Genomic DNA, 16,760 nt, shown 5'->3' with positions numbered 1-16,760 from the left:
TCTGCAAGGCTCATTAGAAGAGCCTTTTGTCAAATACCTGTAGTGTTTTGATGTAAAATCCCTTATGCAGGGACGGGAAAATGTTTTTTCTCGTGGGGTAACTGTGTGGGGGCTGTCGGTCTGATTCGGAACACCGTGAGGCCTAATTAATGACAACAGGCTCAATGTCACATGAGCAGCAGTAGCAGAAGGAGATGCCGGTTTCACCTCTCATGGCAGGAGCCGTGCAGACGTCTGCCGTCTCCTCGCTGTGACCGTGTCATCCAGCGAGGCCGGTGCTGCTCCCAGCACCAGGCTTCTGAACTTCCGGTCTTGCCTTGTGTCGTAAACACCTCCTTGATTTTTAAGGCAGCCCCAAGTGTTGTGCTCGATGCGTAGCTTATTACCAGAAGCCAGAGACACTGTTGCAGTTGTTTTAAAATGTGGCATTTAAGGTCCTAAGCAGACAGTGGGGACCCCGGGCTGTGGAGCAGGTCCTCATTGGTGCAGACGTGGGGCTCCCGGCTCTGGATTCCAACACCTGGGGCGTCAGAAAAACTGAGACTGCACCCAACTGGTTAACTTCAGCCAACTGATTTTTGTTTTAAACCGAACCCGGGGCACGTGGGTGGCTCAATCGGTTAAGCATCTGACTTCAGCTCAGGTCATGATTTTGCGGCTTCATGAGTTCAAGCCCCACGTTGGGCTTTGTGCTGACAGCTCAGAGCCTGGAACCTGCTTCAGATTCTGTGTCTCCCTCTCTCTCTCTGCCCCTCCCCTGCTCATGTCTCTGTCTCTCAATAATAAATGTTAAAAAAAAAAAAAAAAACTGAACCCAACCTTGATATCTGTTTCTCCTGTCTCCTCTTTTGCGGGAGAGTGTATTTCTCGTGTTTTCTTATGCAGTCTCCAGCCTTTGCACGCATAGTTCCCGTTCTTCTCCCTGCTCCCCCCCCCCCCGTGTTTACTTATTTATTTTGAAGGAGAGAGCGTGCGCCCACATGAGTGGGGCAGGGGCGGGGAGAGAGAGAACGTCAAACGGGTAGAGAGGCTCAATCCCATGGCCCTGGGATCCCAGCCTGAGCCCACATCAAGAGTCGGTGCTCAACTAAGCCCCCCCCCCCCTCCCGGTGCCCCTGGGTTCCATCTTCGTGGAGCTTGGTGACTGTCAGCTGGCTTGAGGTGCTTTGCTTGTACACTTGTTTCCCCGTAACCCGGTTATTTCTTTTTGGTTTTATTTATTTGAGAAGGAGAGAGTGTGCGTACAAGTGAGAGAGAGAGAGAAAGAGTACAGACCCTGGAGTGGGGCGTCGGCTCACCTGACGAGAAGCTTGAACTCACAAACCACGATATCTTGACCTGGGCTGAAGTTGGCTGTTTATCCAGCCGAGCCACCCAGGCGTCCCCATGATGCTGAGTATTTTACCACACAGTTGGGTAGAACATGATATTTTAGGTGGAAAACATGGTGCATTCAAAGGAAGTATGTGTTTAAAGAGGGCTGCGGTGCAGTTGCTTATTCTAGAAGGTAAATAGTAAGGACAGGGCGGTGGGACTTGATCAAGGCTCGGGCTGTTGCCCTTTCAAGGGCGTGAATTAGGCTGGGCCCGGTCTCTGGCTTGGGCGCCCGAGTCCCCTGACCCCACAGGGCCCTGTCCACAGATCTTACCCTCCCACTGGACTCGGCAGTGAGGATGTGCACTGCAGGGTTGGAATGATTTCAGAACCGAGAGTGTGATTGTAGTGTACACACGAGCGCACGCTCTGTGCGTGAGAAAATAACACTTTTTAAACTTTATGCTGCTTAGTGTTTGTGAGGTTTTAAGGAGATGTACTTAGATTTTCCCTCTTCCTCCTTTTTATTTAAAGTAACGGAGGCCTAACTCCTTCACTAGTGGTGAAACCTTGAAGACTGATGAAGGTTCCTTGGTTCACAGCTTGGTAAAGGCTTTATTTATTTGAACTTCGAGGGGGAAAGAACTTGGTCTTTACTGGCTCTCCTTTCTAATTTGTAGCTAAAAAACGAGACATCTATGACAAATACGGCAAAGAAGGTTTAAATGGTGGAGGTGGAGGTATGTAGATGTTGATTTTTTTCTCTTGGCTTTTCAGTGAGCAGCAGCGGCCATCTGGCCACAGCGCGTCTAGACTAGGGGTCGGGCTTGTCTGTTTTCTTGGACGGGTGGTGTTTCCGTGAACACACGGGGCCTGGAAAGCGGGCTGGCTCGTGGAGACGGACCGCGTGGAAACCCGCGAGTCCCGCCGCAGAGCGCACGCCGGCGCCGGTGCTCTCCGGGCTCCCGGCGGCCGTGTCGCCTGCCCTAGGGAGGGGCTTGTGAGTCCTGACTCCCGGGTCCGTACCTGGCGTTTTGTCCGGAGACCTGAAGACGAAGCTGATGGTTCTGACCCACTTCCTCCCCGGGGTGTGTGGGGAGCGGTGCCAGCGGTGACCCCCCCCCCCCCGCCCCCAGCGCGGCACGCAGGGCGGTCAGGGCTGCCACGGAGCCTGCACCCCTCCTGGCGGGCGCCAGCGAGTGTGCTTCTGCGCGGGGTTTGCACGGCGGCCCACACAGCAGATGGAGCTGTGTTTCCTGCGTCCGGAGGCGGCTCGGAGCCCCCCCAGCCCCGGGCGGGCCCCGCTCAGGCACGGCTCTTGCTGCGAAGCGGGGCCGCAGGTGTAGGGGCCTCTGCCGTCTGTCCTTTGGGTGGGCCGTGGGGCCTCTGAGGACAGAGCCGCGCCTGTGAACTAACCGCTGTGTCCTCACAGGCGGGGTCCCCTTTGACCGTCCGTTCGAGTTTGGCTTCACATTCCGCAACCCGGATGACGTCTTCAGGGAATTTTTTGGTGGAAGGGACCCGTTTTCATTCGACTTCTTCGGTAAGTTCGCTGCCGGTGGGTGTGCCCATGACTCAGCGGAGGGTCCTGACCGCTCCCCTCCGCGCCGCGCTCCCGGGAAGGTGCTCCTGCACGACAGGGCTTCCCACCGCCCTCCTTCAGCTCCCGGAGCCCGGCGAACTCCCTTCCCGCGGCCACGCGGCGGCCCGGGCGCGTGCGCTGCAGCCGCTCTTTGCTCTGGGCCCTCGCCGCTGCGTGAATCCGCCCCGAGTCCTTCCGGGCAGAGGCAGATCCTGTTCAGAGGCCTTGGCTCCATCCGCCTGTGTGTGTCCGCCTGTGGCGCATCGTGACTGCCCTGGCCCTCCTTCCGGGAGTCTTCTTGAGACTTTCCCCCCCGAGGCAATCATCTCTTCTAAGGCACTAAACCATCAGTGTGAATGTGTTTGTTTTCAGAAGACCCGTTTGAGGACTTTTTTGGGAGTCGAAGAGGCCCCCATGGAAGCAGGAGCCGAGGCGCCGGGTCATTCTTCTCTGCCTTCGGTGGATTTCCGTCCTTTGGAGGAGGGTTTTCTTCTCTGGACACAGGTGGGCAAGTTGTAGATAGGATTTCTGACATCCAAGCAGACGTTAATGCTGCTGCACAGATTGAGTCAGGGCGGGGGTTTCTTTGGGTTTTTTTCAAAGCATTTGATTTAGTTTTGAGAGAGAAAGAGAGAGGGTGCAAGCATGAGCAGGGGAGGGGCAGAGAGAGGAGGACAGAGGGTCAGAAGCAGGCTGGCCAGAACTCGCGAGACCATGACCTGAGCTGAAGTTGGTTGCTCAGCTGACTGACCACCCAGGCGCCCCTGAAAATCCACTTCTCGTCATGCTGCTACAGGTCAGCGTGTCCCCACTTAAAAATAGTCTTCATGTTTATTTACTTTGAGAGAGGAGAGATCGGAGGGAGAGGGAGAAAGAACACCACAGACTCTACACGGTCAGCACAGAACCTGATGTGGGGCTCGAACCCACGAACCAGGAGGTCATGACCTGAGGCGAGATCGGGAGTCAGAGGCTTAACCGACGGAACCACCCAGGTGCCTCTGAAGGTCAACATGTAATGAAATTCCTAGTTTAAAGGAGTGAATGTGGAAAAGCCACTAAGACCAACTCCCCAGTCCTTTTTTTGACTAATCTCTCGATCGCTGTATGAACAGGAGAGGTATGACCTTGGGAGAGTTCCGGTTGCTGGGGTGGGGGTGGGGCTGCCCTGCGCGCACAGTGGCCGACGGGCCGTTTTAAGGCAGCTCGTCAGGAGCGCGTGGCCAGCCCAGTCGGGAGAGCGTGCGGTTCTTGACCTGTGAGGCTGTGAATTCAAGCCCGTGTTGGGTGTGGAGCTTCTTAGAAACCTAAGATCTTCACAACAGAGAAAGGCAGCCCATCGATCCGAGTAATGTGCACATGGCATGATGCAGTTACAGATTTATCTAAAGAATTGGGATCTTTTTTTTAAAAGCTCATATAGTTCTCTTAACAGAAAAGCTCTTTTTTTTTTTTTTTTTTTTGATTCTTTGATTTTCACTTCACATGCTCCATGCTGAGCCTGGCCGTGCTTGATGCGTATGCTGCCCTGCACAGCACAGCTCCCGGTGGCCTCCCCTTCAAGTCCTGTGCTCATAGCGCGGGCATCCTGGGGAGACGGGGCTTGGGGGGGCTTCTGGAGGTGCCTTTCTCCAGCCGGCCCTCCCGGTACAAGGCCGCGCAGCACACTGAGGGTTAATCTTCTCACGTTTAAGGGAGAGTCAAAGCTGGTTTAAAATGTCATCAAAATACTCCTTCCCCTAAAAGCCGTGTGAGGGGCGCGTGTGGTTGCAGAGCTCCCCTCGAGAGCCAGAGCGGAGATCAGGGGCCGCGGGCACCGCTGTCGTGTGACTGTCACAGGTGGATGGGGAGTCGGCCCCCGCACCTGGTGGGCCAGTCCCAGTAGGAAAGGCAGGCTTACTGCGTGTCACCTGCGGAAGTCCGGGGCTTTCCTGTCCGCAGTGCGGCGGCCACGGCGCAGGACGCTGTCCCTGAGTTGTGTGGCCCTGCGCTGTCAGATAACTTGGCGGCGTTTTCTCTGAAAGTCCTTGAGCTCTTTAGTAACTTGGTCTCACCCCCCCGGGCTCACATCGCAAGAAGGTGGGCAGGTTGGGGGAGGGGGGGTGCAAAGCCGCAGGGTCCCTGCAGCACGCCGGTCCTGTCCCCTGTCCCTGGCGTGCTGCACGGGGCTGAGCTGGGCGCCTCTGACCAGGGCTGGATGCTGGTGCAGCCCACAGAGCACCGTGGGGGGGGGGGGTCTCCAGAAGGGGAGCACCTGCGCCGCCCCCCGGGCTGCTGGGCTCGGGCACGCTCGCCTCGGACCCCGGGGGGCGGTCAGATGGGCATGAACCTTGTACTGAGCAGACTCTGCTTTCCTGCAGGTTTCACCTCCTTCGGGTCGGCAGGCCACGGGGGCCTCACGTCCTTCTCCTCCACGACGTTTGGTGGTAGTGGGATGGGCAGCTTCAAATCTATATCAACGTCTACAAAAATGGTGAATGGCAGAAAAATCACTACAAAGAGGTCAGTGCTTCTCTCTCTTTTAGACACGTGGGAGTGACGTCTCACGGGTGTCCCGGCTCCTTTTCACCCCTCCCCCGGGAGTCTGCCGTGTAGGTTAAGTTTGGCACCCTTGGGATCTTTCAGCGTCCACATGGAATTTTTCTTTTTAAACCTCTGCTGAATAATACGTGCTAGACATGACGTTCACGTAGAGCCACGTCTAACGTGTGCAGCAACAGTAACGGACGCGTGGCGAGTCTCGGTGGCGCTGTCAGAACGAGAAGTTGCCGACCCGCAAACCCTTGCCGTGCTGCTCGCTAGAGTCGGCGCGTGCTTCGTGCCCGCTGTGGGGCAGGCCCTTCGTCCCGCAGAGCAGGCGTGCTCTCACTGGCCGTCACACCTGACGGCACGAGCCAGGCCACACACGCCAGCGGAAGTAGCGCGTCTGCGCGCATGTTCACGCGTGCTGACACGAGCCAAGGTCCCAAGCGCGCGCTGTCTTCCAGGATCGTGGAGAACGGCGAGGAGCGGGTGGAGGTGGAGGAGAACGGCCGGCTGACGTCCCTGACGGTAAATGGTAAGGAGCAGCTGCTGCGCTTGGAGAGCAAGTGACCGCGGGGCCCGCGGGGCCGAGGGGCAGACGCGTAGCGTGACGCCGGCCCGGGCCCTGAGGCGGCGCAGGAGCGCGGTGTGGAAGATCTCGCACGAACTCCACTTTGAGTGTAACTGTACCTAATCGAAAGTATTTCTGCAGCGCTCGCCCGAGCCCTCCTTGTCAGACTCCTGAGCGCGCCGTGGGGACCACGTCACAGGGCCGTCGGCCTTTTGTCTTTGCTTTTTTCCTTTGTCTTTACAATTGTTGTAAATCTCTGTATGCACTTTGCTTTTTTATTAAACGTGATCCAAGGTGGCCGTGACTCTTGCGTACGCTGACGCCAGCACGGACCTGCTCCCCCGCTGTGTCCGAGCGTGAGCCGGGTAGAGGCAGCCTGCCGGAAGCTGCCGTCGCCGGGATGACTCTTCCCCACAGACAGTTTCATCTTGTTCAGTATTTAGTAGTGAGAGAGATTAATGCATTAATGGCAATACATTTCTCGTTTAATAGAAACTGAGGGTGTTTTTCTAGTGCATGACTGCTGGCAACCTCGTAAGTGTGACAATTGTTTAAATATGTAATGTTAAGCTTAGGTTTACAACAGTAAAGCTGGTAACCGGGTCTTTGTCATTTGCTTAAAAACATAATAAATGCGAATGTGTTTGGTGCATTCTTTCCTGCGTGGGGCTTGTGGTCTTCTTGTGTCTGCGTGTGATTTTGTGCCTGGGCCGCGGCGCCAGCCCGTCCTTGACTTCTGCTCATGAAGGTGGGTGCTGATCGCAAGTTCCACACATTCCTGCGGCTCCGCGCATTCGGAGAGGAGGTAAAGATTTCCTGTGTGCGTTCTCTAGTGACTGGCGATGTGTCGGCGCTGCCCACGTGGCAGCGGCTCTCCAGGGAAGAAAGGCACAGCTGTGCAACTTTCCATTTCTAGTCGGTTCTCGTTTTATAAGGACATCTGATGTCAGCTCATTAAAGATGTCCTACGTGTGGCAAAGTCTTGCAGTGACAGAGATGGGGACAAAAATAAAGGTCTTTGTTTTACTCTGTGCAAAATGTGTCACAGTCCCCGTTGAGAACTAGCATTCCAGCCAGAGGAATGTTAGATTAGCCTCGGGCTGCATTTGACCCCCTCGGCTTTGCTTTGGAGGAGCAGTGGGTCACGCCCGAGGGACCAGAGGACCGGGGCCGGGGGCTCCCCACAGACATGCTGCCACCTTGCAGGCCCCGTTGGTGGGCGCTGGGGAAAGACCCAAGTACTGTACAGTCGTTGTAAAATCAAATGTGTTTTTGTTGGAAACAAGGAATCTCTTAGAAAATATCGGAGAAACTTAAAAAAGAGAACAGTGCAGAATTCACTGCGAGCATGAGACCATCACACAAGGGAAAACCGGGAGCGATGCGGGCGTGTGGGGGTGGGTCACCCAGAAAGGGCTTCGTCCAGGGCAGCTTACAAACGGAAGTTCGAATGCTGGAAAGCCTGCTGTGTCGGTGCTGTCGGGGTAGAAGCTTCTGTGGCCCTGGGGCCCGAGGTGAACGCCTGGGACGACACAGACCTGGGGTTGCCCAGCTGTGAGCAGTGGTGGGCGGGCGGCCCTCTTGTGGAGCAGGTCGGCAGCGCCCCGGGGACGCCAGGGGCTGACGGCGAGTCCCGGTCAGCCAGGGCTGGTTGGAGCTTCCGGGAGGCGTTGGCACTAGAACGGTGGTCTTGATGTTCTTGAGCATCACCGGTTTCCACTCCTCGAATGGCCCAGGCGGGAGGGGTCTGACGTCAGAGTCTTTCTGCTGAGATTTCTCTGGGGAGCACCCCTGTGCAGCGGTCAAGTGTCCCATTGGCGTTTGAGGACATCGCTGCCTTCTGCCCCTCTGGTGTTGGTGGGAGAGGCCAGGAGCTTCCTTGTTGCTGAGTGGGTTCGTTTGTGGGTTTTTTTGGTTTGGTTTTGTTTTCTTATTTTGAGTCAGTGTGAGAGGTGGAGGAGGAGCAGAGAGCGAGGGGGACACAGAATCTGAAGCAGGTTCCAGACTCTGAGCGGTCAGCACAGAGCCCGGTGTGGGGCTCGACCCCCGAACCTCGAGATCTTGACCTGAGCTGAAGTCGGACGCTCCACTGACTGAGCTGCCCCGCCGCCTGGTGCGGAGGGATTTAAGGTAGTTGCCCCTGGCCTGGGGCCCGCCCGCCACTCCCTCTGAAGAAGCGCTGGCAGCCGGCGTGGGGGGTGCCGGTCACCGTGGGTCCCTCCTCCGCTGGTCCACAGCACGGAGCAGAGCGCGTGCGGCGCGCATGCCCTGCGCGGCGCTCTTGCCCTTCCTTGTGTGCTTCGTGCCTTTGATCCTTCTAGTCCTCAGACACCGGCGTCGTTAGCTGTCCCCTCGGTGCAGTCTGGAGCGGGTGTCAGACTGCTTGGTTCCAGAAGACCCAGTGTGAGTCGAGAAGCTCCAGAACGGACTGCGGCCGCTGGAGCGCTCCACGAGAGGCGTCCGTCTGTCTGACCCGGTCCACGTCCTCCCCGGGGCGGGTTTTCGTTCGCAGGGTGAGCGGTAGCTCTGCGCCCTCTGTGCGCCTCGTCTGCTGCCGTCGGGTCCTCGGGGCTGCAGCGCCAGGGGGACGGCCGCGTCCCTGCTGTGTGGTCGCCTGGCAGCCGTCGCGGCGCTCTCCAGGCCTGGCTCTTGTGTTTCTTTGAAGCAGGACGTAACTGGCTCGGATAGTTTTATTGTCAGGGAATCCAGTAGTGATCCTAATCGGTGCGGTCGTGTCTGCCGTGGCCCCAGCACCGCCCAGAGTTCCATCAGCACGTCCAGTAACTGGATGGAGGGATTTCTCGGTACCCTTTCTGGAGGTTTTCAAGCCCAAAGTGGCTTCGTAAATTGGAACGCTTGCCATTGTGTGGTCAAGAGGGGTTGACCCAGTGACCTTCCAGAAAGACACGGGGACGAGATTCTGTCCCACCTGAGGCCTCCGAGGGGCAGTGCTTGTGCGCCGGGCGGTGTACCAGCGCGAGCCCTCCGCGGCGCCCGGGCGTCCTGCTGCTGCCTCCCTCTCCGTGCCGTGTCCTGTGCCTGGAAGTCCACGCAGTGCTTCCGCTTTGGTTTTTGGCACTTCCCCCCAGTCTGGTCACTCGGGCGGCTTTCCGGCCTCGCTTCACCAGCTGTGGAAATGCTGGTCCTCGCGCTTCTCTGAGCAGCGTTGATCAGGCATAGACCTCTGGTCAGGCCAGATACGAGTCTTTTGGCTGAATTAGCTATTTGATCTTGACGTTTCAGAAGGCGAAGGTAGGGAACGTTCCAACGGCTCCTAACCGTGTCAGTGAGAAATGTGGGAATCGCAGCGATCACGGATTCCCAGAGAACGAGCTGGGACTCGGGGACGCGTGGAGGGAGGCCCCACAGTTCCGTCACTTGGGTCTGCTCTGGGGCGGAGGATACTTTCTTCCTGCCTTTGTGCCGGCCCCCGGCCGCCTGGCGGGGTGAGCCGTTCACCGGGGAGCCCCTTCCTCAGGGAGCAGGGGGCCTATCCTGGAGTCCCAGCGCCCCAGAATCGAGGCCTCTTAGTGGGGGCACTGCTCCCCGGGCTGGCGCTCGGCCCGCCCCATTCACCACTCGTTCCCTGGGAGGTCCCTGTGCCCTTCCCCTTGGCGCCAGGTCCTGGCCAGGCCTGGCTTGGGGGGGCTTGAGGGTGCATCTTGGTCTATGACATTTCCTTGCTGTTTGGATCTCTGGGCAGTAAATGGTCAGTTTCGTAGTCTAACCAACGTGCGACACGCGGGATTGGTGTGTCCCAGGAAGGAGCACCTCGCGGTCGTGCCGTCTCTCCAGCCCCCACCCCCCGCCCTCCAACTCCCACCGCTGGCAGCGGCTGCCGCATCTTGGGACTGACCGTCCTTCTTTGCGCGGCCTCCACACACAGAAAACGGGCCCCAGTAACCGGGCCAGCCCCACGGCCTCGGGCCTGGAGAGGGCACTGCCAAAGGGCTGGTGGCTCCTTTGTCCTTCCTCAGGGAGACGCCGTACTTGCTGACCGCCTGCGGGGGGCTGCCCCTCCCCCCGCCCCCCGTGGTGCACGCCCTAGCTGGTACCCGGCGGGGGTCGGGGGACCAGAGGTGGCGGAGCCTGCCTGCGGCCACGGGTGCACCATCCCCACCCCACGCGGGCACGCGGGCACACTGCCAGCAGCGGTTCTGTGGACAGGAGCTTTGTGCGGCTTCTTCCTTCTGGCATTTTCTCCATTTTTATTTCCCAGCGGAGTTCATGACTGTCAGTACACGTACATTTCTCACTGTGGGCACCACGCACGTGGCCATGTCCTTCCTCCGCTGTCCAGCCTGCAGTGTGGACACATTTCCCTGCAGGGGTGTTAAGTCCCCCGTTTCCGGCTCTGTCAGAAATGCTGCGGACACACCATGTCCTGCCGCAGGCCCTGTATCCTTCCATTGATAAAGAGGTCGGGAGAGGCGGGCCGCCAGAGCAGAGAGGCTCCGGGGTTCCTCTCCTTCGGCCGCCCCCTTGCCCAGCTGACCCTGCTTGGCATCAAGGTGGCGGGGAGCCGCCTCGTGTCGCTGGGCAGCCTGGCCACCCAGCCCGCTCCCAAAGTTGGGAACTTTGCAGCTGGTCTGCCCCGGGCCCGAGCAGACACCCTCTTCCCTGAGCCAGGGGGTTGCTTGATTTGAGGCCAAGGCTCTGATGACCTCCAGTCTGGAGCTGGGACAGGATGAGCCGTGGCCTCTGTGTGTCCACCGCCTCCATGCGTCTCTCCCCCGTGGCCCGTGCGGAGTCGGGGGAGCTGGGGGCAGTGCCTGAGGGCAGCTGTGGAGACCGTGCTAGCTGTTGGCAGGTGCCCGCGGGCGCAGGCCCGGCTCCCTGCGGGTTGTGGCGTGGATGGGGTGTGGGCTCAGCCGCGCGCACCCACCGCTGCGCAGTGTGGCGGGATCTTCCCGTGCGCCGTGGGGGGAGGCCTGTTAAGTTAGGCTTCTGGACGTTGGATAGTTGGGTGGAATGTACGTATGAAATTTGACAGCCATCGCTTCCCACACAGAATACTTTCCCATCCACAACGGATTCCTCACATAGCTATGTAAATACTGGCTTAGTGGTTTTTTGTTTTTAAAGCAGGCCCAGCACGGAGCTCATCGTGGGGTCTGGGATGAAGAGCTGAGCCGAGGTGGAGAGTGGGCCCTTGATCTGAGTTACCCAGGCACCCCTGGTGTTTAAAACTTATATTTCCTTGGTTAGCTAGGTGGGGCGTCTTGGTTGTGTTAGCTGGACGCCCCCCTGTTAGTGGGACGCGGCCCGGCCCCCCCCCCCCCCCCCGTGTTAGGTGGGGCCCTCCGCTGGGGTTCTGGGGCTGCGGCTCCTGTCGTGCAGTGGTGGCCCTGCCTTGCCTGCTCTGCTGAAGGGCGGTCTTTTCAGGTTCCCCCCCCCCGCCCCCCGTCACACTCGCTGTGTGGCCGTCTTAGTTTCTTCTCCAGAAGGGAGTCTTGGTTTCATCCCGTGTCTTGTACAACTGAGCATGTTCTCATTTTCTTTACCCTCACCTGCATGCGTCTTGAATTCACGTGGCATGCTTGTGCGGGAAACGCCCGACTCCCCGAGCCCCCGTCCCCGTCATGCACGCCGCTGTCACAGACGGCTCTGTGGACGCCTTGCTTGTTCTGAGGCCGGGGAGGTGCGGCCTGAAGGGACGGCTCGCCTTCCAGCCCGTCCTGGCCTCCTCGCTGTGAGGCGAGGGGCGCCCGCCTGCCTGCCTCCCTTCCCGCCTCCCTTCCCGACCGGCTGTTGGGTGTCAGCAGGTGAGAAAGCCAGTTTCCACGGTGCCTTTTATCACTGCGCCGCGGGCTCAGGAAGGTGGCCCCTTGCATAGGGAGAGAGCCCGGCCGGCTCTTCCTCGTCGTCAGTATCGATCTTCGGCGCTTTCCCTTGGTCCCAGGAGGCCTGGTTCTGGTGTTTTCCTCTGTGGGATCCTGTGCTCGCTCGGAGGGGACTCCCCGGGGGGGCCCTGGCCGGCGGCGGGCGCACCTCCAGGCGCTGAGTCCTTGAGCTCTGCTCCTCCTGCCGGCTCGGGCACGTGTCCTGCCGCGGGGTGCCCTCCCTCCTGGTGTCTCTCCACGCCTGTGGCTCGTGAGTGCTCCCCGTCTGCGTGAGTCCTTCCGGAAACCGTAGCTTTCAGTGTTCTCCTATTAACAAAGACCTAGTTTCAGTCTTCTTTTCACTGCGCTTCAGATGTTTATGTTGTGTTGTGTTGTGTCATGTCATGTTAGAGGGAGGGCACCTCTGGGGGAAGGGTGGGGAGAGACAGGGAGGGAGGGACTCCGGAGCAGGCCCCATGCTCAGCACAGAGCCCCCTGCAGGCTCCATCCCACGGCCCTGGGATCATGACCTGAGCTGAAGCCAAGACTCAGACACTCAGTCAACTGACTGAGCCCCCCACATGTCCCCAAAATATTTATTTACAGCCTTTTTGTTCACAAATGTGACTTTTTGAAATTACTTCTGAGTTCAACCTATAAAATATTCTACATTTTTGCTGATTTTTAAGTCTGCTTTTTAAAAAATTTCCACTCAGAACAATGGCCTATAAAATATAAAGCATCTGTTTGGGATGAGTTGTTCAGAAACAAGTTTTTTGCCTAGCGGATTCTGTTAACTTTTTTCTGCTGGGTTTTCCCCTCTTGGTTTAGATATTTCTGTCCTTATGTATTTACCTTCTACAGTCCTTGAAGTATGGAGTCTGATTTTTATTTCACCATGTGGGTAGCTATTCTGCCCTTTTCCTCACTGAAATGTGATTTAATTCTTTTTAAAAGTTTATTTACTTTGAGCGAGAGATTCTGTGAGCGGGGGAGGGGCAGAGAGAGAATCCCAAGCAGGCTCCATGCTGTCAGCATGGAGCCCGACTCCAGGGTCCAGCTAGTGAGCTGTGAGATCAAGACTTGGGTGCTGAACCGGCCTAGCCCCCTAGGTGCCCTGGAAGGTGGCTTATTTAATCCTTAATGATTTGCCTTTGGGTTCTTTTTTTTTTTTTTTTTTTTTTTTTTTCTTTTTTGGAGCTAGCTCATCAGGATTCTCCTATAGTGAATAAATTTGTTAAGGGCTGACTTTTTTTTTTTAAGTTTAAAAAAAATTTTTAATAGGTTTATTCTTGAGAGACACACACAGAGCACAAGCAGGGGAGGGGCAGAGAGAGAGGGAGACACGGAATCCGATGCGGGCTCCAGGCTCCGAGCTGCTGGCACAGAGCCTGATGCGGGGCTCGAGCCCACGAACCGTGAGATTGTGACCTGAGCCCCCAGGCGCCCCAAGGACAGAGTTTTAGAGAGAGCATGCCTTCACCCTGACCTCCCCAGCGAGCTCCATCTCTCGTCCCCGGGCAGTGACACAGCAGGAGTGGGCTAGCCGGGCGGCCTTGCCTGGGGCCCCTTTTACCCAAACGAGGGGCCTTCAGCTGCACCAGGCACAAGGGCTCTAATGTACATTCATGATTTTGTGCCACCAACTTCGAGAATTGCTGTGTCCTCTACTTTTGCTTTATACTTTTTATCTTTTTATTCTAGAGAGATGGAGCCTGTGAGTGGGGGGAGGGGCAGAGGCAGAGAGAGACTCCAAGCCAGCTCAGCTCAGAGCCTGACACGGGGCTCGATCCCACAACCCCGGGATCATGACCTGAGCCGAAATCACGAGTCTGATGCTCAACTGACTGAGCCCCCCAGACGCCCTTCTAGTTTTGCTTTAATTTTCTTTTGAAGAGACTTTCACAGGACCTTAGGTGCGCGGTGCTGACCGCGGGGCTGGGTGGGCCCCTGCGCGGCCTGGGGACCCTTGGCGGGGGGGGGCGGGGGGCTGCTCGGTGCTGTTCCTATGAACACACAGCAGGACTTCTCATGTGATAGGATCTTAAAAGATGTAACCGGGTAATTTTGAGAAGAAGCTACAATTTTTTATGTGGATTGAACTGTATGTCTTCGGAAAACTCCCGATTTTACGAATATGTGAACCTACAGAAATAGGACACGTAAGGACCCTGACTCGGTTCTGGACTGTGTCTTTTCAATGTTTGTTTCGATTATTGTTAATTGTGTCGACGGTCATGCCTGTTGGCCTCCACGGGCTGCTTCAGACAGTTCGCGAAGACGGGCCGCGGCAGGGCCGCCGGCCCGGGGAGGAAGCGGCCTGTGGGTGTTGGGGCGCACGGGCCTCTGTTCCCAGGTCCTTCGGCGCACCGCCGGGTGGGCAGTCGGGAAGGAGCTGGAGCCTCCCGCCCCGGCCCCCTCTCGGCCCGCAGCCATCCTGCTCCTCCCGAGGCCCGGCTGTGGCTAGTTAGGGGAGTTAGGGACGTGTGGTCGCTGGTGGCCCCCCCGGGGCTGCGGGGCCGCGTTTGGGGGGCTTGAGCCCCCACCAGCGTTTTCTCCCAGCGCGGCCTGCTCCGTCCTCGGCCCGGTTAGGTCTGCCCGCCGGATGCGGGCGGTCTCCTGCCACAGGGCCTTTGCACACGGCCTCGTCACGTGACGGGGCTACTCCCAGAAGGGAGGCCGAGTGACCACAGACTGCCCGCAGACAGGCCCCTGCCTCCACCTTCCTTGCGTGTCCCGCCCCATCTTGCGCTGTCCTCACACCAGGCGGACGCCGCGGGATACAATGACAGACCGCGTGCCGGGCGCCACCGGCTTCTCGGCCGCGACAGCCCCGTGGGCTGGTCTGTGGCCTCGCCTGCTTTGCAGACGGGGCTTGGGGCACCGAGAGGGTCCGTGGGGTCCGTCCCCGCATCCCGGGATGCCATGCGCCGTCAGCTCCCGCCTCTAGGCTGGCGCGCGGAGAATCCGGAGCAGCGACCGGAGCCCCGTGTTCATCAGGCCAGCAGCGGCTGCTGGGGGTGGACGGGGACGGCGAAGGGGCTCTGTCCTCAGGTTTTGTTTTTAATTTTTTTTAATGTTTGTTTATTTTTGAGAGCAAGAGCGGGGGAGGAGCAGAGAGCGGGAGACACAGACTCTGAAGCAGCTCCAGGCTCCGAGCTGTCAGCTCAGAGCCCGATTTGGAGCTCGAACCCAGGAACCGTGAGACCATGACCTGAGCCACCCAGGCGTCCCTGTCCTCGGTCTTTAACAAAATACTTGCTTTAAGCTGCCATCCTGGTGGGAAGCCGGCAGCACTGTGCCTACGGGATCTTTGGTCCTTTGTCAGTGGCTCTGTTGTGGCCCCTAGCGTGGGTTCACGTGCACTCGTCCTCTTGGGGGTGGGGGCTGGGCAGGGATCCGTTCCGTGCTCTCCCTCGTGTGCTCGGTGGCCCTCCCTGCCGGCACCCCGGCCCCATGGTGACTCAGTTTCCCTTCACGTAATGGGCCACTCTGTGTTTGGACTTCAGTCAGCTGTCTCAGGAACTAGTCCTTCTGTCCCTTGGCGTGTAGCCCATCTGTCCGCCATCTGCTGGCGGAACCCCGGGGTTCCCTCGCTGAGGATCACTCGGGCCCTGCTGGCTTCGGAGACAGTTCAGGATCTGTCTGTGGCCAAGTGTCCTGTGCCCGCCCCGCGCTGCTCCGTGCCCAGTCTGTGCCACGTCCAGACCCCATCATGGCCTGTGGCTTTCCCACGTCCCTATTTGTCCCCGATGCGGGAACTGCACGCTTGCTCTTCCACGGCTCTGCTCGCATCTGTCACCTGGCCGCCGGCCGGCCGTGCTGTGCATTAGAGCACGAGGTGGGTGGCCTTGACCTCATGGGGGGGGGGGGCGAACTGTTTACGTGTGTCCTCTCCTACGCGCTCACAGCAGGAGCCCTGCCCCCCGCCGGCTCCGGGGCCTGGCGCACGCCCTCCCCTCGTCAGTGGCGCATATTTGGATGGTGCGTCATCTCCTGCTGCGTGTGTGTCCGGCCCGACTCCAGCCAGTGCGGGAGTGGCGCCCTCCCGCCCCCACAGCGGCTGCAGCTACGGCCTCCTGGCCTGTACGTATTTGGGAAAAGTTGTTTTTCTCTGTGGAAGTTTGTTTTCATTTGCATCTTATCGGCCCAGGCACTCTCCCCGCGTCTGGGCCGCGTTTGGGGAGCGGGCCAGGGTGCCCGCCAGGCTGCCCTGCGCAGGGGGCGGCCACCCTGCGTGCCTTCTGTAGCTTCCCGCTGAGTTCATGCGCTTTGGCTCTGGACACCGACTCACCATGTTTCTGTTTTTGAATTTTGTAACTTGGGACCACGGGGGCAGGGTGTGCTCTGGGGTCTTCAGTTTTCCAGAAGAGGAGGAGGCTTGGGGTGTTGTCACCAACACCGAGTTTAGTTAATTCACGCACGAGAAGACTGGCTGGCGGAAATGATACCAAAAGGGTAGATTTGGTGCCGGTTGTAGAGGTGGGGGCTCGTTTTTCGGCAGCTGATTTGTGCTGCCTTCCTGCCGCTCAGAGCCCCGGAGGCCGGTCTGCGCCGCGGGCGGCTCCACAGAAGAGGAAGACTTGCTAACTAGTGGTACCGGACGTGTGGGGGACGTGGAAAACGTGGTTGGGTTTCAGAAGTGGGGGTGGGGGAGGGGCAGTGCTCTCTTTTTTGCTTTGAATTCCCAGTTGTCAGTCCCGGTGCCTGCCGGGCCGAGGCGCCCGTGGGAGCCCTGCCGCTGGCCCCGGCCCTCCGGCCCTGCTTGGACTCGACGCCGGAACCGGCCGCGGTGGGAGGAGGTGGAGGGCCGGTGTGAGTGTCCCGGCATCGCTGCAGCGGCAGGGGCGGGGTCGGCTCTGCGGAGGGTGAGCAAGGCCGGCGGTGACCCTGTGGGGGACCAGCTCGCTCTCGCGTCACCACGCGGTGGGGGCCGGTGGGGTCCCCG

At 58.7% G+C, this 16,760-nt stretch overlaps 1 protein-coding gene across 2 annotated transcripts in view; it reads left to right on the top strand.

Annotated features, from left to right (window-relative positions):
* The window catches only part of DNAJB6 (DnaJ heat shock protein family (Hsp40) member B6), a 30,197-nt gene that overhangs the window by 2,997 nt on the left and 10,440 nt on the right, over positions 1 to 16,760 (top strand). The window contains exons 3-7 of one of the 2 annotated variants that reach the window (XM_029920916.1): positions 1,995 to 2,054; positions 2,747 to 2,857; positions 3,272 to 3,400; positions 5,257 to 5,398; positions 5,884 to 5,954. In XM_029920916.1, the coding sequence (XP_029776776.1) occupies positions 1,995 to 2,054; positions 2,747 to 2,857; positions 3,272 to 3,400; positions 5,257 to 5,398; positions 5,884 to 5,954 (513 nt within the window). Of the gene's footprint in view, positions 1 to 1,994; positions 2,055 to 2,746; positions 2,858 to 3,268; positions 3,401 to 5,256; positions 5,399 to 5,883; positions 5,955 to 16,760 lie in introns of both variants that reach the window. The other variant, XM_029920908.1, reaches the window with a different exon arrangement.

The sequence above is a fragment of the Suricata suricatta genome, chromosome 2 (genome assembly GCF_006229205.1).
Source record: "Suricata suricatta isolate VVHF042 chromosome 2, meerkat_22Aug2017_6uvM2_HiC, whole genome shotgun sequence".
Classification (NCBI taxonomy): Eukaryota; Metazoa; Chordata; class Mammalia; order Carnivora; family Herpestidae; genus Suricata; species Suricata suricatta.
Note: the sequence above shows the minus strand (reverse complement) of the source record. Positions and strands in the feature narration are given on the sequence as shown.